At 57.0% G+C, this 27971-nt stretch overlaps 1 protein-coding gene across 3 annotated transcripts; it reads left to right on the top strand.

The window, feature by feature from the left end:
- Window positions 1-87: 87 nt before the first annotated feature.
- Window positions 88-27860, top strand: AHCYL1 (adenosylhomocysteinase like 1). Of its 3 annotated transcripts, none has more exons than XM_032710618.1 (17): window positions 88-474; window positions 14576-14687; window positions 15735-15878; window positions 16546-16646; window positions 17842-17944; window positions 18800-18894; window positions 19783-19889; window positions 19975-20091; window positions 20236-20299; window positions 21753-21841; window positions 22332-22402; window positions 23081-23175; window positions 23250-23348; window positions 23837-23905; window positions 24812-24890; window positions 25320-25440; window positions 26020-27860. In XM_032710618.1, the coding sequence occupies exons 1-17, from the start codon at window positions 370-372 to the stop codon at window positions 26024-26026; spliced, it is 1578 nt and encodes a 525-aa protein (XP_032566509.1). In that variant the 5' UTR covers window positions 88-369; the 3' UTR covers window positions 26027-27860. The 3 variants fall into 3 exon arrangements, with proteins under 3 accessions (XP_032566509.1, XP_032566510.1, XP_032566511.1); XM_032710620.1 differs by lacking the exon at window positions 88-474 and adding an exon at window positions 2675-2904; XM_032710619.1 differs by lacking the exon at window positions 26020-27860 and having other exon boundaries at window positions 125-474; window positions 25320-25444.
- Window positions 27861-27971: the final 111 nt, after the last annotated feature.

The following is a 27971-nucleotide window of genomic DNA, read 5'->3' as shown; positions in this document are numbered from 1 at the left end:
AGGGGGCGCCACGCCCCCCGCCCGCTCCTCCCTCTGGCGTCGCGCGGCCTCACCTGCCCGGCGGGTGCGCGGTGACGTCAGCGCGCGGTGACGTCAGGAGGCTCCGCCCCCGGCGCGGCGGCCGCAGTCCCGCCGCAGCCCCCGGAGCGGAGCGACAGTGAGGGACCCGAGGGACAGTGAGGAGCCTGGGGGGACCCGAGGGACAGTGAGGGGACGTGAGGGGCCTGAGGGGACCCGAGGGGCCGTGAGAGGCCTGAGGGGACACGAGGGACCTGAGGGGACCTGAGGGACCGCGAGGGACCCGAGGGACTCGCCGGCACACACCGCCCGCAGCCCGCCCCCGCGCTCCCACGGCCCCGCCGCAGCACCATGTCGGTGCCGGAGCCCGCCGGCGGCGAGGAGAAGCAGGCCAAGGAGGTGGAGGACGCCGAGAAGTATTCCTTTATGGCCACCGTCACCAAGGCGCCCAAGAAGGTAGCGGGGGCGGGGGGGGGACGGACAGGGGAAAGGGGGAGACCCCGGGCGGGGGGGAGCAGCCCCCGGTTATGGGGTGGGAACAGGCCCCGTTTTGGGGAGAGCAGACCCCCGGTGATGGGGGGGAAGCCCCTGGTGCGGGGGGAGCATCCCCCGGTGGTGGGAGGGGAGGGGGGAGCAGGCCCTGGTCGGCGCGGGGGGATCCTGACCCGGCTGTGGAGGAGCAGCCCCGAGGGTGGGGGGCTGTGCTGGGAAAGCCAGAACTGGTCCAGTCTGGGGATAGCTGGGAAGGGCAGGCCGTGCCCGTTCAGTGCAGAGGATGGGGACTGGTACCGGTGAGAGGGGAATTGGTACCAGTGAGGGGGGCACTGGTACCAGTGAGGGGGAATTGGTACCAGTGAGGGGGGCACTGGTACCAGTGAGGGGGAATTGGTACCAGTGAGGGGGAATTGGTACCAGTGAGGGGGAATTGGTACCAGTGAGGGGGGCTGGCCCGGTCTGGGGGCAGCAGGAATGAGCTGGGGCAGGGGGCAGAGGTGCCCAGCAGGGCTGCTGGCCCAGCTTGGGGTGTGAGGGGTGGGGTTGGATACTGGGGATAGAGGGGTCTGTGCTGGGGGTGAGGGGAGGGATGGTTTGTGGGGGCTGCAGCCGGACCGGGTCTGGCTCTGGGGGGCATGAGGGAGGCTCGGCTGTGCCACGGGGGTGTGTGGGGACAGGGTGACCACGGGAAGAGTCGAGGGTCCCTGTGGGGTGACAGGGACAGAGCAGGGGAGCCATTAAATGGGACGACCCAGCAGCAGCCTGGAATCTGGCTGTGGGTCACTGGGAAGGGCAGCCCGGGGAATTCGGGGGCTTGGACTTATTTGGGGACAGGAGGTGTGTTGGGGGTGTAGGTGAGAGCACATTTGGGCTTGGGAAGAGGCTGCTGGTGCTGGGCTCTCCCGAGTCACCTCTGAACCCTTCCATCCTTGAAGCTGGAGCTCTGGGATCTTCAGCCTGTTCCTCCCCAAACCTCCCCAGTCCCAGTGCTGCTCCCATGCCATGCATGGGTGGCACTGAGGGTGGGCAGGACACCCACTAACCCGGGTAACTCCCTCTAAGGAGGGTGAGCACTCTCAGCCCTGTGCTCCGGGCTCGGTGCTGAATTCCTGGTGTTCTGGGGGGCAGCTCCATGTTGGGATCCATGTTGGGATCCACGGGTCCCCTCCGTGCGGAACATCGTGTTCCCCTCGGGGCTGCAACAGCCTGTGAGTGATGGAAGAGAAGGCAGGGCAGTGGCAGGGAATGGGAACATCCTCGTTCTCTGGGGCGATCTCTCCTGCCTGCTCCAGGTGGGATCAGGGAGCTCTGACCCTTGGGGAAGGTCAACTGGGTTGGAGGCACCTCCTCACCCGGGGAGTTGGAGACTCCTGTTTGTCTGGGCTGTGGACATAGCCCGGAGGAAGGAGCGGAGGAATGTGGAGCTGGGATCTGTCTCTTCCAGCTCAGAGATTGTTTTTACCTTTTTCATAACCATCATCTTTGTCAGAGTGAGGGGACAGCAAACTGCTCATCCCAGAGTATCCGTGGGGCCAAAAGAGGTGAAAAGGAATCGATCCAGCATCCTCAGAGGCAAAGTCTGTGTGTCTCAGGGGTGGGAGGTGTTGTATCCCCCCAGACTGGCAGCTGGTTGTTCAGGGTGAGGAGCTTTTCCTGGCCGGGTGAGGATGTTGGAGGTGCCCAGAGCGACACCCGACATTTGAGCCGATAACATCAGCAGGCAGAGAGGGCTGAGCTTGGCCACAAATCGCTCGGGGCCACTGTTTTCCTTGCCTGGCTAATTCCTGCAAAGAGCAGAGCTGGGGAACAGCAGAGGCGTTGGCAGGAGGATGAAAGGCCGGGGCAGGAGAATTGCCCTCCTGAGATAAGCTGAGTGCCCCCAGCTCTGCTCCTGGAACAGCAGCACAATTAAACCATTAAAGCTCCTTTCTGATTCCACCAAAAGTGACTTTTGTGCTGCCCCGGAGCTCCCGGCGTGGTCAGAGGCTGGTGGAGATGGTGGGGAGAGATGATTCCCAGCATGGAGATCACTCTGTGCTGCTGGAGCAGCTCCCACCCGGGTGTTTGGGCTCCCTGAGCTTTGCCAGGGTGCTCTGCGGGAGGCGTTTGGACACGGGGAGGGTGGGAATGTGGCCAAGCTCGGGGCAGGCTCCCTCTCTCCCCTGAATGGCTTTTTAGAGGAGCTTTAACTTGTGCTGGAGCTCAGGGGAAGTGCCAGTTTGGGCACTGAGAGCTGGGGAGGCATCTTGGATGCAGCTGGAAGCAGTGGGTGCTGTGGAGAAGTCAGTGTCTCCTTGTTGGGGCACCCGGAGCTGGGATCCAGCCCCAGGGATCGCTGACATTCCCCCTTATCAGGGACTCGTTTGAGGTGAAAAAGTGAAAGGACAGGAGGTAAGAGATTAACTGTGATCATCTCCAGGTTGAAGCAGGAGCCAGCGCAGTGCAGGGGAAAGGAGGGACGGGGTGGATTTCCCCAAAAAGCTGGGATTGCCTGGCTCTGCCAGAGCTCCCTTTTCCCTGCAGTTCCTGGGAACTGGGCTGTCAGGTGGTTCTTTGGTGGTCTGCAGGCAGAGGGGAGCAATGCTGAGCTTCCCACCTTGTCCAGCCTTGGTGCTGCTGGGGAAGGCTGGGAATGCTGAGGCTGGGGGCTGGATGGGGCTCGGGGAGCTCAAGGGCAGGCCCTGCTCCTCCCCATCCCCCTGTGCCATCCCTGCTGCGGCTGGGCATCTGCTCCTCTGCCTCCCTGGAGACTGCAGGTGCCCTTGGCAGCACTTGCTTTCCCAATCCATGCCAGTGGAGCCTTAAATGCCTGGCCAAGGCGAGCTGTGGGTGCCCTGGGCTGGGAAGGACATGGTTGTGGCAGGGCAGGGGGCACTTGGTGCTGTCCCTGTCACCTCCCCCTGCTGTGTCCTCATCGCGGTGGGATCACCCCCGGGCTCCCCCACCCTGGGGAATCCTGCAGCATTCCTTGGCTGTGGAACAGGCTCTGGTGTGGCTCTGGGCAGGTGAGTGGGTGGTCTCTGTGCCCGGGGGATTTGGGGGTGTGGTGTCCCTGCGGGTGCTGGCGCTGCTCCAGCTCCAGAGGGATCCCACCCGGAGCTGTGGCAGGGAATGCTAATGCTCGGTGCTGCGGCTCTGCGGTGCCAGCGGGCACTGCCTGCGTGGAGGTGGCTGGGATGGAGCAGGGAAAGGCTGGGCAGAGGGGATGGAGCCCCTGGACAGGGCTGGGTGTCCTCTCTGGAGCCTCATTCCCAGACCCGCTGACTTCACTGCGTCCCAGCCCCTTCCAAAAACCTGTTTCTGCCCCATTTTGCTCTGTCCCGACTCGTCTCAGGTCCTGCAGCTCTGCCAGGCTGGGGAACAATAAACCACCTTCCCCTGGGCCTGTCAGGGGGACGGGACTGTCCTTGTTTGTCCTGACAGAGCTCCCAGAGCCACTCGTTTTTCCGCTCCCTTTAATTCCATTCCTTAGTCTGGGTGTCCATAAATCCTTTGTGCCTTTGTGAGCCTGTCTGGGGTCGTGGCCACCACCTCCTATCCTGGCTGCTCCACAGGCTCCACACACCCAGCTCTCCTTGATCCCTGCCCAAATCCTCACTTCTTTGGCTCTTCTGCTCCGTCACTGCAGCTTTTCCTTCTCAGGATGAGTTGCTGGGGTTGGGATGAGTTGGACAGCTCATCGTCCTTCGTCTGGATAACCTGGGATGGGTCTGGCCTTCCCTGGGGTGCAGGAAAACCCTAAAGAATGAACCTGTTGCTGTGTTAGAAGGTGCCAGGGTTGTGCCCTGACCCAGAGCAGAGCACGGGGGTGTTTGGGGTGGAGGGGATTCCCTGGGGCTGGGAGCAGCCAGTTCCCCCCAGGGCTGTGGGACATGGCTTTGGTGTTTTGGGGGGTCTCCTGGCTGTCCAGAGGGGAGGCTTGTCCCAGTGACCAGCACTGCTGCAATGCCAGAAGGTGCTTCACTGAGCTGTGAGCAGGACACAAGGAGATTTTGGGGGTCTGATGGGCACAAACCATCTTCGAAATGTTCCAGGGCCTGTGGCTTCCTGAATCCCTGAGGGAGGCTGGGTTCCCACTGCACGTCTGCCCTTTGGAGAAGGGACAGCAGCTGGATATTTGTTCTCCCCAGCCTTGTCACCTTTGGATGGTGTGGGTGTGGAGACCACCCATCCCTTCCCACGGGAACAGCGAGGTCTGGAGCGTGGGAATCACGCTGCTGGCAGGAGCCTGGTGTTTTCCTTACCCTGGCATTTTGGGAAAGGTCTGTCTGTGCTGGGGACCAGCCCTCCACAACAATTTCTTTGGGACCTGAAGAGTTTCCAGTCCGTGCAAATTTTGGAGTGAGTTGCTGTGCTCCTTTTTAGAGGTTGAAACTGGGTTTTTGCTCTGGAAAACAGGTTCTCAAGGTCAGTTTGGAGTTACTCCTTTGCAGGTGAGGACTGTGTCCATGTTGCTCCTCTGAGGGGTCGGTGGGTGCCTCATCCCAGCTGCTGGAGCAGGGAAGGGCTGGGATTTCAGCACTCACACGCAGGGATTCGCTGTGGTTTGGTCGCCTTTGCAAAGGGCTCCTTGTGTTTCCTGCTGAGCCCTTTGATCAGAGCTGCTTATCTGGAGCCTCTGGCTCACCTTCACCCAGCACGTGGTGGTGACATTCCAGGTGAATGTCCCACGACCTGCTGGTGGCCTCAGGGACCTGTCATGTGGAGGAACCTGTGCCGAAACTTCTCCCTCAGTGGAGCCATGGGTTGGATCAAAGAGGGGCTGGGAGGAGGGTCAGGGAGTGCCACCAAGGAGGAGCATCATGGTGACATCTCAGCAGGGTCTGTGGAGCCTCTTCTCAGGGCACTTGATAGTTCCAGGGCTTGGCAGTGCTGGAATCTGCGCTGCACTGTCCCCCTCTGCCCACATCATCTCCATAGGCTTCCCTGGCATGGGTAGACCTTGGGAATGGGTGCTCTGGAGCTTCCAAGGAGAAAGCTGCCGTGGTTTGGGAATGCTTTGGGTTGAAGGGACCTGAAAGCTCATCCAATCCCACCCCCTGCCATGGGCAGGGACACCTTCCACTATCCCAAGCCCCATCCAACCTGGCCTTGGACACTTCCAGGGATGGGGCAGCCACAGCTTCTCTTGGCAACCCCTGGCAAGGCCTCCCCACCCTCCCAGGGCAGAAGTTGGGGTGTTTTTTGGGCTCTGTGCCCCTGGGAAAGCAGGCTGAGGAAGCCGTTCCTGCCTTTGGGAAGCTGCCCCTGTGGAGTTGGGCTGCCTGGGCTGTGACTGTTCGTGTCACTCCGGGATCAATACGGTGGCCTTGGTAACGAGCTCATTGCTGCTGCAGAATCTGTTTGCTCCAGGTTGGTGACAGCCAAGGCACGGAGGTGGCCGAGGACATGATGTTCCAGCTCCTCCAGCAGCCTCCATTGTCCCGGGGGGAGCCCTTGGAGGTGGGAGCAGCTTCCCCTTGGCTGCCCCCACACCCCAGGGCTGGCTGGAAGCACCCATTCCTGCCTGGATTCAGGGGCTGGCATTTGGGTAGGGGCTCTGGGAGCCTGGATTTGGGAACTGGCATTTGGGTAGGGGCTCTGGGAGCCTGGATTCAGGGCCTGGCATTTGGGTGGGGGCTCTGGGAGCCTGGATTTGGAAACTGGCATTTGGGTGGGGGCTCTGGGAGCCTGGATTTGGAAACTGGCATTTGGGTGGGGGCTCTGGGAGCCTGGTTTATCTCCAAGGTGTGGGTGGAGGGAATGGCTCCTCCCAGCCTGGAAAAGGAGGGTCCTGGGGCTCTGCCTTCCCGAAATTCGTGTTTTGGTTTCCTCCTTCCAGCTGGCCCGGGCTGAGGTTCAACCTGGGTCTGCTGTCTTCTGTCCCTCCTCCTTTCCCCTCCCAGCAGGGAGTCCTGGATTTCACACATTCCTGCTCTGTGGGGAGAGTTTTGCATCCAACCTGGGCATGGTTTGGAGAGGGAACATCTGGCTGCTCCTTGTTGACCTTGGAGCCGTCAGCTCTGACAGGCAGCACAGCTCCTGCTGCATTAACCAGCCCCTTCTCCAAGTATTCTCCGAGCTCACCATCCCCAGGGAGAGAATTCTGTATCCCTCTTGCCTCATTTCAAAGGAAGGGGCTCCATGGAATCAGCCCTGTCTGCAGGAAGGGGTTGGCTTTGCTCCCAGGGTCCAGGAGGGTGATGTTTGTCCATCCTGGTGGTGATTCCTCGCACTCCTGAGGAGGGAACAGCCTGAGGTTTCTCCTGCTTTGCCTCCAACCAGATGCATCAAAATCCAAGTCGTTTCCAGGGCTGAAAACAGTGTGTTGATAAAGAGGAATGGGCAGCTCTGGTGAAAACACCACTGTGAGGGGCCTTTGGGGATCAGGGCAGGAGCAGGATGGATTCCCACTTTTCCAAAACAGGCTATTCCTGTTTCCATGCTGATCCCACTGGGTGTTTTCCCCTTTAATGGAGCATCTGCTGAGGGAAGCTGAGAGTAGCTGGACCCTGTCCCGGGTGGGATTTGCTGTTTTGGTCTCCGGAAAGACCCAAAGATGTCTTGGAATGCTGGGATTTGAAAGGCAGTTTGCGGGGAGGGAAGGAGGCAGGTGGGACGCAGGGAGAACAATTCCTCCCCCAAAGCACAGGGGCTGCTTTAGGATTGTGGAGGAGGGGGTTGGGGTTTGCAATTTGGGTTTTTCCGTGGCCAAGCCTCCCTTCAGACCACGTGGAGCTGCTGCAGGAGCCCTCTGTGGCTGTTCCTGTGGTCTCCCACAGCTGTGCTAGGAGTTTTCTAATTAGTTTAAAACTCGATGCTAATTAGAGCTGATTCCCTCTCAGCTCTGACACACAAACACATTTCCATGGGATTCCAGCTCCACAGCTGCCAGTCCTTGGATTGCCCCACAAGCTGCTGGAAGTGATTTAACCCACAGTCATGGAATAATGGAATGGTTTGGGTTGAAAGGGACCTTAAATCCCATCCAGTTCCACCCCTGCCATGGGCTGGGACACCTTCCACTATGCCAGCTTGCTCCAAGCCCTGTCCAACCTGGCCTTGGGCACTTCCAGGGATGGGACATTCTCTGGGAAATCCATTCCAGGGCCTCCCCACCCTCAAAGGGAGGAATTTCTTCCCAATATCCCATCTAACCCTGCTCCCTGGCAGTGGGAAGCCATTCCCTGTGTCCTGTCCATGCAGCACTCCCAGCGTGGTAACTCCAGTTAACACCAGTTATCCCACTGCCCAGACCCTCGCTGGGCCCTGGGGATGAATCCAGAGGGGAGAAATCTGGGAGGTCGTTAAACCAGTGGCTGTTTGGGCATCCCTGGAGTTCATGGGGTTAACTGGGGAGGATCTCAGGGACTGGACTTCTGCTGTTCCTACCAGGAAGGAGCTCTCCCTGTGTGTCCCAGGAGCTCTCCCTGTGTGTCCAGATCTCCCTATTTATTTCAGGAGCTCTACCTCTGTGTCCCAGGAGCTCTCCCTGTGTCCCAGGGTTTATCCCTCTCCATTAGAGCCGGCCCAAGCCTTTGCCTCCATTCCTGCAGTCCAAGGACTGGATCCCTTATCTGCTGGTGGGAATCTTTCCCTCTGCTCCTGCCGGATCCCACCTTTGACCTCCAGGTGTTCACAGGGCAGGAGTTGTTCCCTGGAGTTATTCCCAGTTACTGTTTAACACTCAAGATCTCATCTCTTTTATTGAATCCCTCTTCTGTTTATTTTTCCTTTTCCTGGCATTTACAGGGATTCCCACCATGACTGAAGTCTTGGTGTGATTTCCAGCCTGTTAACCCTTGGGATGGATCCATTTCTTTCCAGGTGTTTCTTCTTCTCTGCTGAGTTTTGGGGTTTGTGTGGAAGTCTTTAATTCTCCTCTTGGACTCACGGAAACTTGGTTTGTTTTGTTTTTTTTTTCCCTGACCAGCCCTTCCCTGGCCCTGGAGGATGAAGGCTGGGATCAGGGCTTGGCCAGTTTGCCTTGCCAGGACCTCAGTGTCCTTTTATTTCCTTGTTGGGAGCAGTGGAGAGGTTTCCAGGTGGAGCTTTGGCTGTGATTCCTGCTCAGGGAGTGTGCCAGGCAGGGAGAACAACCTGCCCTAGGAACCCTCTGGAGGGAGAGGTGCAGACCCAGGAGCACTGAATTCCACACTGGTCGTGCTTCCCTTCCCAGAGCAGCCCCTTCCCTGTGTTGTCCAAACAAAGCACTTGAGGTTTCCTCTGCCAGCTGGGAGAACCACCAGGAGAAAGTTCTCCTCTTGCCAAGGCCATGCCTGGAGCAGAAGCAGGTCCTGTTCCTGGGGGTTGTGCCACTTCCAGCTCTGCCCAGATCCCCAGTGCCCAGGCTGCGGAGGACCAGGAGACGCCTGCTGAGCGCCCATCCTGCTCCCCCTGCATCCCTGTGGAATGCTGGGGCTGGAGGTGTGGGCTCTGCCTGGGAATCCTTTGCTGCTGTGAACTGGGAATGTGGTGGTTCTTCCATGGCTGGGCTGCAGCCCCCTGTGAATTCTTGCAGCCCTTTGTCATGCCAGGTGTGTTCTGGCTCACTTGGAAGTGGGAAGAGGGGATGGTTTGAGTCCCGTGGCCAAATCCCCCTCAAACCCCTCCCCTTGGCAGTGGTTTGGGGTGGGGATGAGCTGGAGCCTTATTGATCCTGATCCTCCATCCCTCCACTCTGAGTACCTGGCTTACCCTTCCCTTCCATCCTTAAGGGGTGCTGTGATCCAGGAATACCTCTCCAGGCTGGGTGAGCCCTCAGGAGAGGAACCCTAAAAGCATCTCTGTCTTCCTTGCTGCTTCCCACCTCAAAAATCTATGTCCTGTGGGGGCATGGAGCAGGAGCTGTGTCCTTCCGTGTGTCCCCTGTTCCCAGCCCCATCCTGTGGGCACAGGGGCTGGCTCTTCCAGCCTGGAAATGGGACAGAGGGGTCCTGAGGGGACAGGGCAGCCAAATCCTCTAAACAAACCCAGTGCCCTGGCATGGCCTCGATGGGAGCAGTGCCAACCCTGGGGCCAGCACAGGGAACACACCCTGGGAGCTGGGATGGCCTCAGCCTCTCATCCAAGGGGGGAAATGGGGCAGCATGTCCTCAGGAATGGCTCTTCTGGTTGGGAATTGTGGGTGACTGTGGAAGAAGCATCCTGGAGGGGTCTGTGCCCTCCTGGGGGAGGTGACACAAGGGAACCAGCTCCACTCCTCTGTTTGACCCGGAAAGGAGGAAAATCCTGATTATCTGGGTTTTTTTTTCCCTCTGCTGAGGGGACTGAAGAGCCCCTGGGGTGCCTCCTTTCTGCAAATAAGTGGATTAAAACAACTTGTCCTTTAGAGACCCAGCTCCTTCTTGGGAAAACCACAGCATTCCCAGGAGGAAAAGGTCCTTCTGCAGATCAGAAATCCTTGGAATCTGAAACCTGGAGGTGCCCAGGAGTGCAAAACCCAGCCCTGATCTGAGTGCTGCTCCCACCTCATGTGGGAGTGGGGCTGGGGAGGAGGAGGAGGATGCTCATTGGAGCTGTAGAACATTCCTAATCTGGCTGAATTCCCAGGAATGACAAAGAAATTATGGACTTAAAAGACAGGTCACGTCAGGGAGCATCGGGCACCCGGCAGTGCCCCCCAGGTCTGCCAGGGGGGTGTTTGGGAGGACAGGTTAAATAAGGGGAACTGGCTGCTCTGAATAGTCCTGAGCTGAAGGAGAAGTCCTGGGACTCTGGATCCTTCCAGGAGGGCAGCAGTGGGTTGGAGTCTCCCTGCCTTTCCAGGTGGGTCCGGGGCTGCTCCCGGTTTCCTGTTTGTCCCTGGGTGGCTGTGCCGTGTCCTCACGTCCCTGGATGTGAAACTCTGGAGTGTGGAGGTGTTTAGGGGGGTCCTGCTGATCTTGGGTAACGTGTGGAGCCTGCTCCTGTCCCCCCTTCCCGTTATCCAGGACAGCAGGGCCCGGGAGGGCACTTTCCCCCCGCTCCGGATGTGCCAACGCTCACGTCGTCCCCAGGAAAAAGTGACAATAATTAAAAATGGGGGTTGCTGAGGCAAACCTGGGGCTGGTGGGATAGGGCCTGGAGCTGCTCCTGGCACGTGTCCTTTCTCTCTGGAGCCTGTGCCTGGCTGAGCTGGGTCAGCTGGGAGCTGGTGGATGCTTTCCAAACCCTCCTTCCACAACCTGCTGTCCCCTGGGGCTGCCTGGGATGGAATCAGGGACGTGGAGCACAGCAGAGGAGCTCAACAGCCTCTCTGGAGCTGCTCTGGGAATGGAAGGATTGTTAAAATGAGTTTTAAAATGAAAGTGGGGCTGTTCCCGTGTGAGAGGGACACACCGAGACCGTCTGTAAATCCAGCTTCGTTCACAAATCCCTCTGGAGCTCAGAGCCAGAGGGTGGAACTTTTCCTTACTCCGTCAGCTCCAAAAGCTGCTGTCTGGGCTGACTTGCTGGGAAAGTTCTTGGGATCCTGGGCTTTTGGGATCTTGGTGTCCGGGCTTGGGAAAGTGCCATGGAGAATGGCACACCCAGCTGAGGGTGCCAGTCCCCCCCTGGAATCTCTTGGCCCTCCCTGTGCCGTAATCATTAACCAGCCAAGGCCAGGTGTGCTGGGGACACTCTTCTGCTGCTCTGGGGCTCTGTTCCCACGGAATTCATCCTTAGAACCCTGGGAGAAGCCTCTTGCAGCTCCTTGTTCAGCTTCCCGGAGGTTTGAGATGCTCCGGACAGTGCAGCCGGACAAGGGGATTGGTGCTGGGAGCATCCAGGGGTCCCTGGTGCCTCATCTGGGCCCTTTTTGGGATGTGGGGCTGTACCAGCAGGGCCGATGCTCCCTCAGCTCCAGCTCTGGAAGGGGTGGATTGAGCTGAAAACGAGCATCTGTTGCTGGGAAGTGCCGGATCCGTGTGGGAATGACACGGTGGCTCCAGCTTTCCCAAGGGATCAGAGTATCCTCCTAGCTTGGAGGTGTGACTGGGAGCAGCAGTGCCCTGTGAGAACTTGGCAGGAGACGGTGGATCCTGGTGTTTTCCTACAGGACACCTCCCCAAATCCCTGCTGTTCCAAGCCCGTTTGGCTCCCCCCAGCCCCTTATCCCCATCTCCTCCTTTTCTGGGATAGCGACCCTGGAAACCCCTTGGCTCCATTCCTGTGCAGGGAAGTGGGTCCTGCCTTGTTTTCCCTCCTTGGCCACAAATTCCTGGGACAAAAAAATATTTTCCTTGCTCTCAAACCCTCGTGCTCCACCCGCTTGGAGAAGCTGCTTCCAGCAGGATGAGGTTCGGGATGTGATTCCCAGAGCGCGCGGAGCCGCAGCCTCCAGCCGGGAATGCCGCCCGTTGGGATCCCAGTGACAGCCCAGGGATTAGGAGATTTGCTCTGCCTCCTTAATGCAGCTGCAGCACGTGGAGGGCTCCGGTCACGCACTCTGCTCTGCTCTGGAGCCTTTCCCGACCTCCCTCTGCTCCCTGCCGGCCCTGCTGGACCTGCGGGAACGTCCCCGTCTCCCGGGGCTTGGATGTGCCCGTGGCTGCTTGGACTTGGGAGCTGCCTGTGGTGTTGGAGGATAATTTTAGCCAGGGCAGATCTTGCTAAGCTGGGGAGTTGGGCTGAGCCTGGTAAAGCCCCAGTCGGGATTACTGGGGGTGATTCAGCACTCGGGTGTTTTGCTTTCCCCTTGGATTCGATCCCGCCATTCCCGTGTTCCCCCAAGGGCTGTTTCTCCTGTGGAGTGGGGCTGTGCCTTGGAGCTGGCTCAGCACCCACGGCCGGTGCTCTGAGGGGGTGAGGGAGGATCGTCATGTGGGATGTTGTGGGATCAGGGAGCACAACAGCCCTCCAGCCCCATCCTCTCCTTCCCAACGCATCCCAAACTTTGCTCCATGAGACCATCCAAGCAGCATATTTCCCTGCCAGGAAGTGCCCTATCCCACAGTTCCCACATCCAGGACAGACAGACCTGCACCCTGGGCTGGAGCACCCTGGGCTGTCTGTGCCTTGTCTCATTTTCCCCTCCTGGATTCATCTCTTCCTAAGAAACCTTTCCCAGAGCTGGAGGGAATTCCCCAGCTGACACTTGAGACTGTTCCAGTGGCACACCTGGTTTATGGGCGGAGGTTTTATTCCCTCTGGTTTGATGAGCTGCCAGAGGAAGAGCTTGGTGTGAAGGGATGGGAATCTTGTCCTGGAATTGCTGATATTTTTCCCTTCCTGGAAATGCCCACCAGGAATATGCTGGCACAGAGGTGGCACAACCCTTTCCCAGAGTGTCCAGGAAGGATTGATCCAAGCAATATAATTCCTTGTTGGGAAATGTGGAGACACTGCTGGTACCTGTCTGGAAGTGCTTCTGCCCCTCTTATCCCACCAGCTCTCCCATGGGAATGGGGGTTGTGGTGTCCTCTGGATCCTCCTTCTACTCTACATGGGAATGGGAGTTGTGAGACCCTCTGGATTCTCTCTCTGCTTTCCTGTGGGAATGGGAGTTGGAGTGCCCTTTAGATCCTCCCATTGCTCTCCCATGGGAATGGGGGTTGTGATTCCTTCTGGATCCTCCCTCTGCACCAAACTACCTCAAACAGCTGGGAAATGAAACCTCCAAACTCCGTTTAGCATTCCCATTCCTTCCACTGATACAAGTTCAAACAATTAGTGTCAGAATCCAACTGGAATCTGCTGGGAAGTCCGGTCTGGGAAGCAGATCCGTGTCCAGGATAGAGGAGCTGGCTGGAAACCTTTCAGCAGGAGCACCCCCCGGAATGCCTGGGATGCTTGTCTGGTGGTGGATCTGATCCGTGCTGGGCCGTTCCTGGAGTCCCACATCATCCCACTTGTCCTCCTTTGGATTCCATTCCCCCGTGTCCCCTCCCCAGGGAATCCCACACTGCTTTTGGCCCATCCTCTGGAATTCTGCAGGATCCATGGCTCCATTTTCCACCCCAAAAAGCCATGCTGGTGCTGCACCTCCCCTGCTCAGATTCCTCCTTTCTGGAATGGATCATCCCAACTAAATCCTTTCATTCCTCTCCTCTCCAAGGCTGTTTCCCACATCAAAGCTTTCAGGGAGTTTTGGGGATGGCTGTGGCCTGGGAAACCCCTCCTGGAGGCCCTTGTGGGCTGTCTCTTCCCATCCTCTTGGTTTATCCAGGATCCCCTCGAGGTCTCCTGGGGGTGCTTTGTGAATCCCGCTCCTGCCACGATGTCTCATCCCTGGGAAGTGGCAAAATTAAATCCTGGAGAGACAGGATCCGAGGGAAGAGGCCACGCCGGGATTCTCTGTTGGGGTCTCTCCTGCATTGCAGCATTCCAAGGAGGGGGCTCCAGGCTGGATTCCCTGGTGCTTTCCCTAATTCCCTTTCACTTCCGTTGTCTTTCCCTGGCAGGAGCAGCAATGAGTCCTTTGGCACCTCACACCGGGCGAGCGCGGCAGTTTTGGGTTATTTCCCTCTCTTTTAATGAGTTAAATTTGCTGATCCAGTGGAAGTGCTGGAGCCCAGAGTTGCCTCTGGCCTGGAAAGGAAGGAGGGGTGGCTCTTTTGGGGGATCCTCTTCCAATGGAAACATTTCCTGCCGAGGAGGGTGGAAGCCAATGCAATGTCAACTTCTCTTTGTTGAAATGTTCTCTCCTGCCGAGGTTTCAGTGTCAGTTTTGGAAGGATGTGCCGTGTTTTTAACCTGGGGGATGCTCTGCTCCTGGGAAGGAGCCTGGAAGCGCCAGGGATCTGCTGGGACCATCCCAGCTTTCTTGCTGCTGAATTTTTTGGGCAGAAATCTGGTGGAATCGGGGCATGGATTTGGGTTGGACAAGTGTGACCCTTGAAGGAGCCTCCTGGATCTGGGAATGGGTTAAAGGGGAGGTTCCTGGATGCTCTTTTTACCTTCAGGTGTTGTGTAAGACCTGCTTTAACCTTCGAGTTGGATCAGGCAGAGGGTCCAAATCCAGGGGTTGGATTTTGGGATCTGCAGCCTTGTTGTGTTTGGTGACATTAATTTTTGTGGCTGGGGCAGCCCAGGTGGACTGAAGGGATCCATGGGCAGCCACGGAAGGTGTCATGCCCTGAGGGTCACCCCCTGATCCAGCACTTCTTCCCTTTGCTCCCAGCAAATCCAGTTTGCAGATGATATGCAGGAGTTCACCAAATTCCCGACCAAGACGGGCCGGCGCTCCCTGTCCCGCTCCATCTCCCAGTCTTCCACAGACAGCTACAGCTCTGGTAGGTGCCAGGTCCTTGCCCCTGTATGTCCCATATCCCAAATCCGGCCCTGGTGCCGCTGGGAATGTGCTGCTCACACCCCGTGGTGGGATTGGTGCCACTCTTTGCACTTGGACACGGAGGGGACGGTTCCCAAGGCTCAGGCATTGATTGCTTTTTGATAACTCTGCTGTTGTAGAGAACAGGAGTGCAAAGTTCCTTCAGGATGCTGGCCTTCCTTAGGAGATTAGTAGTTTGAGCCATGAGTGAAAGCTGGGAAGGGAAACAGAGCAGAAACCTGAGGGATGGGAGGTCCCTGTGTTCATAAGACCTGGATTCAGAAGATATTCCCCCCTTCCTTTTAGCCAGAGGGTTTCTTTGGCATTCCCAGCTGTCCTGATCAGGGGCAGATCCTTCATCCCACACTCCCCCCACCAGCACAGGGAGCTCAGGGCTCTTGCAGCAGCATGTGGAACTCCATCCCTCTCCTCACTGGAAAACTGGAGTGCAGCTCTCCAGGCCAGCACCCCACAGCGAGCCCTGCCCCGACTGCTCAGTCCTGATCGGAGCTGGAGGTGCTGCTGGACACAAAACACCTCAGAGAGCCCCTCCCTGACCGCCCAGCTCCCACCAGGGTCTGTCCACAGCCAGGGAGGGCACACTGGGATCCATCCCACACCCAAAGGGGGAAGCGGTGAGGGTGGACAGGCTGGGAGAGCCGGGGGTGTTCAGCTTGGAGGAGAGAAAACTCCAGGGAGATCTTCAAGCCCCTTCCAGTGCCTGAAGGGGCTCCAGGAGAGCTGGAGAGGACAAGAGGTGGACGGACAGGACAGGGGGGAATGGCTTCCCACTGCTAGGGTTAGATGGGATACTGGGGAGAAATCCTTCCCTGTGAGGGTGGTGTGGGGCTGGGATGGAATTCCCAGAGAAGCTGTGGCTGCCCCACGCCTGGAAGTGTCCAAGGCCAGGTTGGACGGGGCTTAGAGTGGCCTGGGCGAGTGGGAGTTGTCCCTGCCCGTGGCAGGGGTGGGACGGGCTGAGCTCTGAGGTCTCTCCTCTCTGGGGTAGCTGCATCGTACACAGACAGCTCCGATGACGAGGTGTCCCCCCGGGAGAAACAACAAACCAACTCCAAGGGCAGCAGCAACTTCTGCGTGAAGAACATCAAACAGGCCGAGTTCGGGCGCCGGGAGATCGAGATTGCGGAGCAAGGTACGGCTGGAATGTTGGGATTATGGGATCTGGGGCAGCCCTGTGCCCTCTGCAGACCAGTAGCTGAGCCCTGGGGATTCCCACTCCTGCTCCAGCCTTGGAGAGCCTGTTTCCCCCCTCAGATCAGTCAGGGAAGAGCTGGATGTGCCAGCAGACGCTGGTGCCCTGTCGCAGCCATTTTCGAGCCCTTGCGGGGCTGAATGTTGGTGACTTTGGGTGGACAAGGATCTCGGAACATTTATGGAAACTGGGAGTCCCAAGCCCTTCCCATGAGGCTCGTGGGAAGCCGAGTTCCCATTTCCAGTGGGGTGATTGGATGACACTGCTTTCCCGTTAGAAGGGGGAGGTAATCCAGGCCCGTTTGGAGCAGCTCCTGAGGTGTGGCAGCTCCAGGGTCACCTTTAGGTGCTCCGAGGGCTGTGGCTGTCCCCAGTGCCTCCCGGGGCAGAGCCGGGCCCACCCCTCTCTCCTGGCATGGCCAAGTGACAAATGACCCCGTGGTTGGTCCTGTTTGGCACAGCCCAGGCATGGGGATTTGCTCCTGGGCCGTGGAACAGCTCCAGCACAGATGGTGGGGCTGGAGGGATCCTGGGAGAGCCCAAAAGTGGGAGAGGAGCTCCGGCAGCTCCGGACAGAGCTGGCATTAACCCCTCTCTTCCTTTTGCAGACATGTCTGCTCTGATTTCACTCAGGAAAAGAGCCCAGGGGGAGAAGCCTTTGGCTGGAGCCAAGATCGTGGGCTGCACCCACATCACGGCCCAGACCGCGGTGAGTCCCGGAGACCCTGGCTGTTCCCTGGGGAACAAAATCCCAGCCTTGGGAAAGGGATGAAGCACTTTCAGAACTCCAGGAACATTTTGGGAAGGTTCTGCTGCAGCCTTTCCCCAGGAGCTGATCTGGGATCGGTTCCTGTGCCTGTCACTGCTGTCCCAGGCCTTCCATGATCCTGGGGTATCCCTGATCCCAGGGTATCCCTGATCCCTGGGGTATCCCTGATCCCTGGATATCCTCTATCCCTGGGGTATCCCTGATCCCTGGATATCCCTGATCCCTGTGGTATCCATGATCCCTGGATATCCATGATCCCTGGGATATCCCTGATCCCTGCCCCTGTGCTGATCAAGATGCTCTGTGCCCTGGGTGTCCGTGTATCCCTGTATCCCTGATCCCTGTATCCGTGATCCCTGATCACTGTATCCCTGATCCCTGTATACCTGATCCGTGTTTCCAGGTGCTGATCGAGACACTCTGTGCCCTGGGTGCCCCTGATCCCTGTATCCCTGTATCCCTGATCCCTGTATCCCTGTTCCCAGGTGCTCATCGAGACACTCTGTGCCCTGGGTGTCCCTGTATCCCTGTTCCCTGTATCCCTGATCCCTGTTCCAGGTGATGATAGAGATGCTCTGTGCCCTGAGTGCCCCTGATCCTTGTATCCCTGTATCCCTGATCCCTGTATCCCTGTTCCCAGGTGCTCATCGAGACACTCTGTGCCCTGGGTGCACCAATCCCTGTATCCCTGTATCCCTGATCCCTGTATCCCTGGGGTATCCCTGTGTCCCTGTATCCCTTATCCCTGTATCCCTGATCCCTGTATCCCTGATCCCTGAGGTATCCCTGATCCCTGTATCCCTGTTCCAGGTGCTGATAGAGATGCTCTGTGCCCTGGGTGTCCCTGATCCTTGTAACCCTGTATCCCTGATCCCTGTATCCCTGTTTCCAGGTCCTCATTGAGACGCTCTGTGCCCTGGGTGCCCTTGAGATGCTCTGTGCCCTGGGTGCCCTGGGTGTCCCTGATCCCTGTATCCCTGTATCCCTGATCCCTGTATCCCTGATCCCTGTATCCCTGTATCCCTGATCCCTGTATCCCTGTTTCCCTCTCCAGGTGCTGATAGAGACGCTCTGTGCCCCTGGGTGTCCCTGATCCTTGTATCCCTGATCCCTGTATCCCTGTTTCCCTCTCCAGGTGCTGATAGAGACGCTCTGTGCCCTGGGTGCCCAGTGCCGCTGGGCCGCCTGTAACATTTACTCCACGCAGAACGAGGTGGCTGCTGCCCTGGCAGAGGCTGGTGAGTGATGGGAGCTGCTTTAGGGGATCATTTTTAGGGAATTTCCTATTTATGGTTTTTAATTTTATATTTATTTATCTAATTTATTTGGGGTTTTTTATTTTTATTTATGCCTAGCTTATTTTATTTTTTAATTTTATTTTTAATTTTTTATAAAATATTTTATTTTTATTATTTGTCTTAATTGTGTGTATTTTATTTATTTGTTTAAATTAATTTTTTTATTTTTATCTTATTTTAGCTATTTACTTATAATTATTTATTTATAATTTATTTTATTTTAATTTTTAATAATAATTTATTTATTATTTTAATAGTTATTTTATTTTACTAATATTTTTTATATTTATCTATTTTAATAGTATTTTATTTATTATTATTCTAATAGTATTTTATTTATTGTTATTGTAATGAAAATTTATTTTATCTTATTTTATTTTTATTTAATTATTATCTATAATTTATTTTAATTTTTATTTGTTAATTTTAATACTATTTTATTTATTTATTTTTACTCAATTTATGTTTATCCTAATAATTATTTTTTAACAGTATTTTTTCATTTTATGCATTTATTCTCATTTATTTTTTATCTTATTTATTATTTATTCTTTATTTATTTTTATCTCATTTATTTTATAATTATTTTTTTCTCATTTCATATTTATCTTTTAGGGAATTACTATTTTCAGGGAGTATCTTTTCGGGAGGGAGGGGCAGGTGTAACCCTGTCCTTGGCTGTGCTGTGATCCTGGCACGGCCCTTGCCCCCGTGTCCGTGTTTTCCCGGAGCTGGCGGAGCAGGACAGGGCTCTGCCAGGCCCAGGAGGTGCCAGGGATGCTCCTGTTCTTCCAGGGGTGGCCGTGTTTGCCTGGAAAGGGGAGTCGGAGGATGATTTCTGGTGGTGCATCGACCGCTGTGTCAACGTGGACGGCTGGCAGCCCAACATGGTGAGGGCTCCTCCTGCTCCTGCTCCTGCTCCTGCTCCTGCTCCTGCTCCTCACCATTCCCGCTCTCCTGGGGCTGGCCTGCCATCCCGGGGGGCTTCCAGTCAGGGGCCTGGAGAACCACAGCTGGAGATGGGTTGGGAGCGGCCATGGGAGCGTTAGGAGCTGCCAAGGCAACGTTCAGGCTTGGGAACAGCTCCTGGTGGAGCTGCAGGGACAATGTCCTGGTCTGGGAACAGCTCCTGGTGGAGCTGCAGAGACATTGGCACATCCCAGCGGTGTGAGAACAGCTCCTGGTGGAGCTGCAGGAACAATGTCCTGGGCTGGCACGTCTCAAAGGCACAGGATCGGCTCCTGATGGAGCTGCAGAGACATTGGCACATCCCAATGACATGGGAACAGCTCCTGATGGAGCTGCTGTGAGCCAAGACACACGGGACCTCTTTCCCGCTGTGGGAGCTCTCCCAGCTGCTCAGATCCCACCCTCTCTCCCAGAGTTGGGATGTCTCCCTTGCTGGGCTGGTGTCCCCCCGGTCGTGGGCCGTGGTCCCCAGGCCATGTCCGTGTCCGTGGCAGCTCCCGCAGCCTCTCCTCTCCCGTTTGCTTCCAGGATGGATGTTGTGCCTGCTGAGCTCAGCCGGGTTAGTTAGTGCTGCCTGTGCTCACATGTCCAGGCTGCAGAGCAGTAGGAGAGGCAGGAAATCCCGTTGGGATCCCGCAGCTCCTCACAGGGGTAAGGAACCCTCCGTGTTGGGAGGAGACCCCGAGTTGCAGGCAGGAGTCCTGGCCCTCCGGCAGTGCCTCAAGATGTTCTCCACCTCTTTTCCCCCATCCTGTCCCCAGCCAGTGCTTTTCCCGATGGGAGGCCTGACTGCTCTGTGTTTTTCCCAGATCCTGGACGATGGTGGTGACCTGACCCACTGGGTTTATAAGAAATATCCCAGCGTGTTCAAGAAGATCCGAGGGATCGTGGAGGAGAGCGTGACTGGTGTGCACAGGTGGGGAATTTGGGAATGCTGATCCTTAGGGACATCCCTCAGGGATTACTGCTGCCTGCCCTGACCTGCCTGTGCCCTCTGCCAGGCTGTACCAGCTCTCCAAGGCTGGGAAGTTGTGTGTCCCAGCCATGAACGTGAACGACTCCGTCACCAAGCAGAAGTTCGACAACCTGTACTGCTGCCGGGAATCCATCCTGGATGGGTGAGTCTGGCTGCCCCTCCTGGCACTTCCCACGGCTGGGTTTGGCTCTGGCTCCTCCTGAGCGGGGCTCAGGCTCCGCTTTGCCCTGCAGGGCCTGGTTCTGGGGGTGGCTCATCCCAACACGGGTCTCTCTCTGTCCCCCAGCCTGAAGAGGACCACGGATGTGATGTTTGGAGGGAAGCAGGTGGTGGTTTGTGGTTATGGGGAGGTGAGTTCCGTGAGCTGTGCTGGCCTCCCCTGAGCCCAGCACCCACCACTTCCCTCTGCCAGGAGCCCTTGTCCCTGCCAGAAGGAGCGGATCCGACCTGGGGAGTGATTACCAGGGAAATCTCACAGAGATCAGGGCTCAGGTTTCCCAGTTTGCTGCAGATTAGCTGGGCTGCACAGCTGACACTGCTGGGAACACTGGCCTGAGCCACAGCTCCCCACGGGGCTCCATCTGCTGTCCCTGGCCCCAGTTCAGCTCCAGCCTGGCTCTCACCAAGCAGGGACAGGCTGCAGCTTCCTGGGAGTAATGTTCTGGCAGAGGGGGATCATCTCACAGGCTTGTCACTGATTCTGCCCTGGAACTGCAGGGAGCTGCCACCTTCCCTCCATCTGTGCATGTCTGTGTGGGTGTTTGTCCTCCCACACTGAGCAGGGCATGGCAGGAGCTGCAGAGGCTCTTCCCAGCAGGAATTCGCTCCCTGATTTATTCAGGCACCAGTGGAGCCCAGCTCTGCCCCACCAAGGCTCTCATCCAGGGCTCTGGGCCAGCCTCTGGGAGTTGTGCTGGGAGTCATTGTCTCCAGGGCCTGTCCTGAGTTTTAGTGGACTTCTTCAAAGCAAGGGAGTCATAGAACCATGGAATCCTGGAATGGTTTGGGTTAGAAGGGACCTTAAAGCTCACCTCGTCCCTGCCACAGGCAGGGACAGCTTCCACTATCCCAGATTGCTCCAAGCCCTGTCCAACCTGGCCTTGGACACTTCCAGGCATGGGGCAGCCACAGCTTCTCTGGGAATTCCATCCCAGCCTCGCACCACCCTCACAGGGAAGGATTCCTTCCCAATATCCCATCTAACCCTCCCTCTGGCAGTGGAAAGCTGTTCCCTGTGTCCTGTCCCTCCATCCCTTGTCTCAAGTCCCTCTCCAGCTCTCCTGGAGCCCCTTTAGGCCCTGGAAGGGGCTCCAAGGTCTCCTTGGAGCCTTCTCTTCTCCAGGGGAACATTCCCAGCTTTCCCAGCCTGAGTCCAGAGCAGAGGGGCTCCAGAATCATGGAATCTCAGGATTGTTTGGGTGGGAAGGGACCTTAAAGCTCATCCACTTCTATCCCCTGCCCTGGGCAGGGACACCTTCCACTATCCCAGGTTGCTCCAAGCCCCGTCCAACCTGGCCTTGGACACTTCCAGGGATGGGGCATCCTCTGGAAAATCCATCCCAGCCCCTCCCAGGGAGGAATTCCCTGCCAATATCCCATCTAACCCTGCCCTCTGGCAGTGGGAAGCTGGGAGCCTTGAAGGGGGGAGCTGGGCTTGTGTCAGCTGTGCCACTCTCCAGGTACATCCTGAGCTGCCCCTGGCACCGGGCAGATGTTTGGGATGAGGATGTGCCAGCCTGGGATGGGTCAGGAAGGAGCTGTGGCCCTGCTGTGGCCGTGCCCCCCTCATGCTGCTCTCTGCAGGTGGGGAAGGGCTGCTGTGCTGCCCTCAAGGCCCTGGGGGCCATCGTGTACGTCACCGAGATCGACCCCATCTGCGCCCTCCAGGCCTGGTAAGGTGTTCCCTGCTGCCTGGCAGCGTCTCTCCATCTGCTCTCCAGCCTCTTCCAGACCCTTCCCAGAGGCTGGAACAGAGCCAGGATGACCTGGGGGTCATTTTGGGGAATAAACCCTTTGTTGGGGTGTGACGGGGTGGATTTCAGGGCGCGGGTCCCACACAGAAGGTGTTCCCTGGCTGGCCTGGGGAGGCTGCTCCTTTGGAAATAAAAGGTATTTCCAAAGTATAAAACACTGGAATCAAGAGTGGGAAATGTTTCCATAGTTGGTTGTTTTGGTAGAAGCTGTTGAGGGGTGTGAGATGTGTGGAGGAGTTTGGACATCCATTGCACAGCCCTTCCTCACACATCTACTGCCCTGGGAGGGTGGAGGATTCCCTGGCTGGGCAGGAGCAGTTTGGAGCTACTGGGTTCCCTCCTGGCCTGGGGTGGGGAGGGAACAGGCTTCTCCTGCTCGTTGTGATCCCTCTCTCCCTGTTTGTTCCAGCATGGATGGATTTCGGGTGGTGAAGCTGAGTGAAGTGATCCGTCAGGTGGATGTGGTCATCACCTGCACAGGTAGGGCTGGAGGAGGCTGGAGCAGTCACTCCCAAGGCAACTCCCAAGGACACTTTGCTGCTGTGTGCTCCTTATTTTCCAGGAGCAATAGCTGGACTTTGGAAAGAGCTTTTCCTCCTCCTCCCCCCTCTGATATTTGGCCACAGTCCCCTGTCCCAGGTCAGAGGGACATTCCCAGTGTCCTGAGGGGATTTGGAGGTCTCCTGGTTAATTCACAGGACAAAAGATCAAAGATTTGGGGTCTGCAGCTCCAATCTCTGCTCAGTGTGAGCAGGGACAGCACCCAGGGAATGGCTGGAGCTGTGTCAGGGCAGGCTCAGGTTGGATCTCAGCAAAAGGTTCTTCCCTCAGAGGGTGGTTGGGCACTGCCCAGGCTCCCCAGGGCAGTGGGCACAGCCCCAAGGCTGCCAGAGCTCCAGGAGGGTTTGGACAACGCTCTCAGGGACAGGGTGGGATTTTGGGGTGTCCTGGGCAGGGCCAGAGGTTGCTGATCCTTGTGGGTCCCTTCCAGCTCAGGACATCCCATGACAGCACTTGTCCCACATGTTTCTCTGCTGTCCCGACCAGGAGGAGCCTCGTCCTGCTGGGAAGTTCATCAGATGTTGCCCCAAGCTGAGCTTCTCCAGCTGGAGTTCAGGGAATGAGAACCCAGGGGGGTTGTTTTTGCTGTTCCTGCAGGGAACAAGAACGTGGTGACGCGGGAGCACCTGGACCGGATGAAGAACAGCTGCATCGTCTGCAACATGGGCCACTCCAACACCGAGATCGACGTGGTGAGTTCAGCCCCACGGGCTGTCCCGCCCTGCTCCTCCTCCCGTGGCTCCAGCTCTCCCTCCTCCTCTTGCAGACCAGCCTGAGGACCCCTGAGCTGACCTGGGAGCGGGTGCGTTCCCAGGTGGATCACGTCATCTGGCCCGACGGGAAGCGGGTGGTGCTGCTGGCTGAGGTGTGTGGGGAGCTGGGCCACAGTTCCTGGTGGGAAATCATGGGCTTATCCAGGTGCAAAAGTGCTGGGAGGAGCTTCAGGGCTCAGAAAAGGGTTTATTATTGTATTTATTATTTTTTATTTATTATTTTTTCCGTCCTTTTCTTGAGGCGGGGGTGTGTGTCCTGTCCCACACACACCCACAGCTGGGTCTGTCAGAACGAGCTGGGAGCCACCCCTCAGACAAACCCACCTGCTCCAGCTGTGCCAGGGATTCCCAGGCAGGAATCTGGCTCCTCTTCCCACTGGAGCTGCTCTGGCAGGAGGGAGGGACTGGCTTTTCCAGGGACCACAACACTCCCCAGCCTTGAAGCTCAGGGTTGGGGTGGGAGCTGGGGCAGAATTGGGCTGCTCTGGGCACAAAGGTGGCTCTCGGGAGGGGGTGGAGGTGAATCCCACCTGGAATGTCGACTGGGTTTGGATTTGGGATGACTCCTGCTCTCCCCCAGGGCCGGCTGCTCAACCTGAGCTGCTCCACAGTTCCCACCTTTGTCCTCTCCATCACAGCCACCACTCAGGTCTGTACCCAGGAGGGACCTCGCGGGTGAAGATGCTTTGGAAACACCCTGGGGTGGGGCTTTGGAATACCACAGGAACCACCTCTTCCCTGAGGTGGATTAATGGTGGTGGGAACTTGGTGTTTTGGGTGCAGGAAGCTTTGGGAGAGCTTTGAAATGGCGCAGATTTCGAATGACACAGATCTCCTGCTGGGCTGGGAGATGGGCTTGAGCCCCTCGAGCACAAGTTTAGGTCCCCCGGCACAGGTTTCAGCCCCCTTAACTCAGGTTTCAGCCCCTAAAGCACAGGTTAAGCCCCCCAGCACAGATTCCAGTCCCCACAGCACAGATTTAAGCTCCCCAGCAGAGGTTTAAACTCCCCCAGCTGAGGTTTAAGCCCCCTAGAACAGGTTTAGGGCTGGTGGGACTGGGAACATGGAGGGAACTGCTGGGACTGGAGGAGACTGGTAGGACAGGGATCATGGGGAGACTGGTGGGGTTGGGAACAGGGAGGGGATTGGTAGGACTGGGAACAAGGAGGAGATTGATGGGGTTGGGAACTTGGACACTGGTGGGCTGGGAACATGCAGGGACTGGCAATCCCCCCCTTCCCTTGTGGCACAGCAGCTCTCAGAGGTTTAAGAGAGGCAGAGCTGCTCCATTGTCCTCCATCCTCATTTTTTCCATGGGGTTTTTCCCAGCTGCTACAAACAGCTCGTCATCCCCTCATCCCTGACCCTGACCCCCTTCCCAGAGGGATTCTGGACATGCCCTGAGCTGGGAGCCTTTCCCTCAGGGCACCTTGGAAATGGTTGTGGCTCCCAAATCCTTGTCACTGTTCCTGTGCTGCCGTGGCTGGTGGCCATCCCTGGGTGTTCCTGGGCTATCCCTGAGCATTCCCAAATTTTATGCCTGTGCTCTCCACAGGCTCTGGCTCTGATTGAGCTCTACAATGCTCCCGAGGGCCGCTACAAGCAGGACGTTTACCTGCTGCCCAAGAAGATGGGTGAGTGAAGAACTCCTTGGGAATTCTGTGCGCCAGCTGTGTGAGATGTCAAGAAAAAACTCACCCCAGGGCTGGGAAACGCTTCCAGAGGGAGAAGGAGTTCAGGGAAACCAGCAGAGGCAGCAACTTGAGTGGGGGTGGTTTGATTTATTTCCCTTGGTGTCCCGCAGCGTGGGAGGCATCCCTTCTCCTTATGTTCCCTTCCCCAGGGTTTCTCCAGGGTTTTCCGTGCCATCCTGGTGCCTTTCGGGGCACATCCAGCCCAGGCTTGGGCTCAGCTCTGCTCCAGGCGTTGGGCTGTGGTGACTCCGGGGGGGGTGATGGTGATGATGGTGATGGTGGTGATGGTGACTCCCCCCCTCAGCTCCCTGGGGTGTGTGTGGGGGGGTGTGAGTCCCCCTGATCCCGTTTTCCCTGCCCCATTCCCAGATGAGTACGTGGCCAGCCTGCACCTGCCCTCGTTCGACGCCCACCTGACGGAGCTCACGGACGACCAGGCCAAGTACCTGGGGCTCAACAAGAACGGGCCCTTCAAACCCAACTACTACAGGTGAGGGCTGGGAGCACCTCCAGATCCACAGGGACAGGGCTTTGGAATGTGCCTCCAGCAGCAGAAGGATCTGGAGCTGCTGGAGTGAATCCAGAGAGCCCACGGAGATGCTCCGAGGGCTGGAGAACCTTTGATTTGGAGGCTGGGAGAGCTGGGAATGCTCAGCCTGGAGAAGGGAAGGCTCCAGGGAGACCTCAGAGCCCCTTCCAGTGCATAAAGGGGCTCCAGGAGAGCTGGAGAGGGACCTGGGACAAGGGATGGAGGGACAGGACACAGGGAATGGCTTCCCACTGGATATTGGGGAGGAATTCTTCCCTGTAAGGGTGGTATGGGGCTGGGATGGAATTCCCAGAGAGGCTGTGGCTACCCCATGCCTGGAAGTGTCCAAGGCCAGGCTGGAGCAACCTGGGATAGTGGAAGATGTCCCTGCCTGTGGCAGGGGTGGGATGGGATGAGCTTTAAGGTCCCTCCCCACCCAAACCAGTCTGGAATTCCGTGATTTGGGATCTCCTGGTGCTGGCACAGCCTCAGCTCCCAGGATCTGTGTTCCAGCCCTCACTGGTGCCCCTTCTCTCCTAGATACTGATGGACCATTCCCAGAAGGACCAGACCACACAAGGCAACATTCGAGAGATTATTTTTAAAAATCATTTTTATTTTGGTTTACCTTTTTTTTTACTGTTCCTTCCCAACCCCCCCCCAAGGCCATTTTTCCTGTTTTTACATTTCTCTGTGGTTTCAAGGCCAGGATTTCTTTTCCTCCCCCTTTTCCCACCATCACATCTCAGTCTGACCTGACCAGACAAACCTGGCATTTGCTTCTTGCTTCCATGTGCTGAAGCCTGTGATTCCCAGCCCTGGCTTTGGGAGAGGTTTTCCCTTTCCTGCTGTTCCCAGGGCACTTCATTCCCGCAGCAATGGGTTTGTTTTGCTTTCCTTTGGTGTTTTTTCCCAGCCTGGTCTCCCTGCGGATCCGGAGATGCTCCGTTTTCCTTCTCTTCTCTTTTCTTTCTTTGTGTGGAATTTCTGCAACTTCTAAATTGCCTTAAAGAGCCCAGTTTTAGCTGCTAGATCCCTGCTCCGGGCGCTTCCCGGGAGCAGAGCGGAGCCTGCAGGACGCCTGGAATGGGGTGGGGGGTCCCCAGGCCCCTGTGCCGACGTGGCCCGGCTTTGGTGGCCACTGACCCGGCTTTAGTGGCCACCTGGGCCCGGGGGGGAGTTTTTTCAGGGTGCTAATCTTGAATCCGGATGGGGGTCGCTTTTCCCAGCATTATCCTCATCTCTCCCAGGTTTTTTTTTTTTGTTTGTTTTTTTTTTTAGCCAAACTGCACCTTAATTGAGTTTTAAACCATTTTTTAATTTGTTTAGTTGGTTTTTCTTCTTCCTCTTTTCCTTCTCAGTCCTTCCAGAGCTGTTTTCAAGAGTGGGGATGTTCCAAGGGGACGTCTAAGGGATGTTTCCCAGGATGTGGCTGCTTTCCTGTCTCCCAATGGGAAGCACCGGGGGGGGGGTGTTCAGGGGCCCTGGGGGTTTTTTGGGGGGTATTTCCCTAATTTTTTTCCAGCTGGATGCAGAGATGAGCCTTCCCCACACCCTGGGCCCTCTGCTCCCTGGCCCTTCCAGCTCTCCCCTAGCTGTTTTCCAGCCTCTTTCCCGTGTGTTTTCCAGCCCCTTCCTTACCCCACCCCCGCTGACATTTCCCTTCCCCATTCCCGCAGCTTTTCCTGGGGTGGGAGATGCTCCTTCCAAGCCCGGGAGGTTTCTCTTGGCTCTTGTTCTCTTCCCCAAACCGCCTCTGTCCTCTCCCCAGCTCTGGGGAGGGTGGGAACAGCCCCAACTCCGGCATCTCCCGGTACAGGGATCATGGAGATGCTGCGGAACCCGGGATTGGAGCTGCTCCTTCCCCCCGTCCCCGGGATCCCCCTGGGAATTTGTGGGGCTGCGGGGGACAGGAGAGGGGTGGGAGAGGTGCTGGTGGATCACCCCCCTCTCATCCCCTTCCCGCCCTGCCTGCTTTCCTCCTGGAATGTTGCTGGGTCGCTCCACAGATTTTGGGGATCACCCGCCCTCGCCTTCCCTGTAGATTTTGGGGCTCACATTCCCCTCCACCACCCCCCAGACCTCACTGGGAGGGCTCAGCGAGCTGGGACGGGCGTCTGTGATGATGGACTGGGAGCAGGAGCATCCCCCCTTTCCCAGGAGCCAGGATTCTCCCCCATTTGGGAATCCTGGCCCCCCCTTTTCCCACCCTTTTGGGGCGCAAGGGCTCCGTGTCTGGACAAGCCATGGCAGGGGGGGCCTGGGGGCAGCAGCAGGGAGAAGTTTATTTTGTATATGAATGATTTTTAATGAATGCAATATTAATCCTCGCAGATGAGCAATAAATCATTAAATCTAATTAAACTATTAGGAAAAGCCGAGCACTCGTGGTTCCGGAAGGTTTATTTGGTGTCGTGGGGGGGACCCTGAGCTGTGTCTGAGTAGGGAATGAAACCTGCCTTTGGCCACCTCCAGATGGATTTTGGGTCCCA

Source organism: Chiroxiphia lanceolata, chromosome 25 (assembly GCF_009829145.1).
Source record: "Chiroxiphia lanceolata isolate bChiLan1 chromosome 25, bChiLan1.pri, whole genome shotgun sequence".
NCBI classification, from domain to species: domain Eukaryota; kingdom Metazoa; phylum Chordata; class Aves; order Passeriformes; family Pipridae; genus Chiroxiphia; species Chiroxiphia lanceolata.
Note: the sequence above shows the minus strand (reverse complement) of the source record. Positions and strands in the feature narration are given on the sequence as shown.